The sequence below is a fragment of the Lucilia cuprina genome, chromosome 2 (assembly GCF_022045245.1).
Source record: "Lucilia cuprina isolate Lc7/37 chromosome 2, ASM2204524v1, whole genome shotgun sequence".
In the NCBI taxonomy this organism is placed as follows: domain Eukaryota; kingdom Metazoa; phylum Arthropoda; class Insecta; order Diptera; family Calliphoridae; genus Lucilia; species Lucilia cuprina.
The window spans coordinates 43,370,953-43,372,038 of NC_060950.1; the positions used below are offsets into that span (position 1 = coordinate 43,370,953).

A 1,086-nucleotide genomic window follows, 5' to 3' on the forward strand; every position below is an offset into this window, starting at 1 on the left:
TATCTGTTAAAAATTGTACCTTAAGATCGGCCGCTATTTCAAAAGGGTATATTTGTTTGTTCGTATGTATGGTTACTAAAGCCATACATTTAGAGGCTGTATCTGACATGACCACAAACTCATTTTTAGCCGGATTTCGGCGTTTTATATCTCGCAGAGGTGGATGCACAGATATTTATTCCGACTGTGGAACAAATTTCGTCGGTGCTTCCAAAGAACTTCAAGTTCTTTTGCATAGGAATAAAAAATCTTTACCTGACGATTTGGTAAATTCATTAACATCTATTGGTACTGAATGGCATTTTATTCCTCCTGGTTCCCCAAACTTTGGCGGCCTGTGGGAGGCAGGAGTGAAGTCGGTCAAATATCATTTAAAAAGAATAATGCATGAGAGAGTTTTAAGTTTTGAAGAATTGGCAACTTTACTCTGTCAAATAGAAAGTGTATTAAATTCTAGACCACTTTGCCCTTTGTCTTCAGACCCGTCTGACTTAGATGCGTTAACACCAGCTCATTTCATAATAGGCGAGCCAACGACATGTATTCAAGAGGAAAATTTACTAGATATTAACATTAACCGTTTAAATCGATGGAAATCTATAGAAAAACTTAAGCAACATTTTTGGAGGAGATGGTACTTGGAATATTTAAATCGTTTGCAAGCTCGACCAAAATGGCTTACACCGAAACCTGATGCTAAAGTTGGAGACTTAGTTTTGATTGCTGATGACAGATGTGGACCAGCTCAATGGATATTAGGTCGTATTCAAGAGATACACCCTGGCCTTGATGGTCGGGTGCGGGTAGTATCCATACTAACGAAAAATAAAATCATGAAAAGACCAATTTCTAAAATATGTTTTTTACCTACAGATTCCACCGAAGAAATTTCTACACTGAAGTACAAAACTACACCCTCGGATAGAAGGATGGAGCCTAGCTCAAACGCTGTGAGTCGGAGCATAGCGCAGTCTACTGACTAAATCAAAACACTCCCAACGATAGGCCATCCTTCTCCTTCCTAGGGGGGAGTATGTTGCAGAAAACTAAATTTTTCTTCAACCATTTGCTTTTCCTATTTTTTTT

General features: G+C 38.4%; 2 protein-coding genes across 4 annotated transcripts in view; both read left to right on the plus strand.

Annotated features, from left to right (window-relative positions):
* Positions 1-1,086, plus strand: part of LOC111687549 (stress-activated protein kinase JNK) — a 236,577-nt gene that overhangs the window by 137,726 nt on the left and 97,765 nt on the right. The window lies entirely within an intron of this gene.
* On the plus strand, positions 9-1,080 carry LOC124421388. The gene is made up of 2 exons (XM_046956494.1): positions 9-759; positions 874-1,080. Exons 1-2 carry the CDS (start codon positions 69-71, stop codon positions 981-983), a joined length of 801 nt encoding a protein of 266 aa, XP_046812450.1. The 5' UTR covers positions 9-68; the 3' UTR covers positions 984-1,080.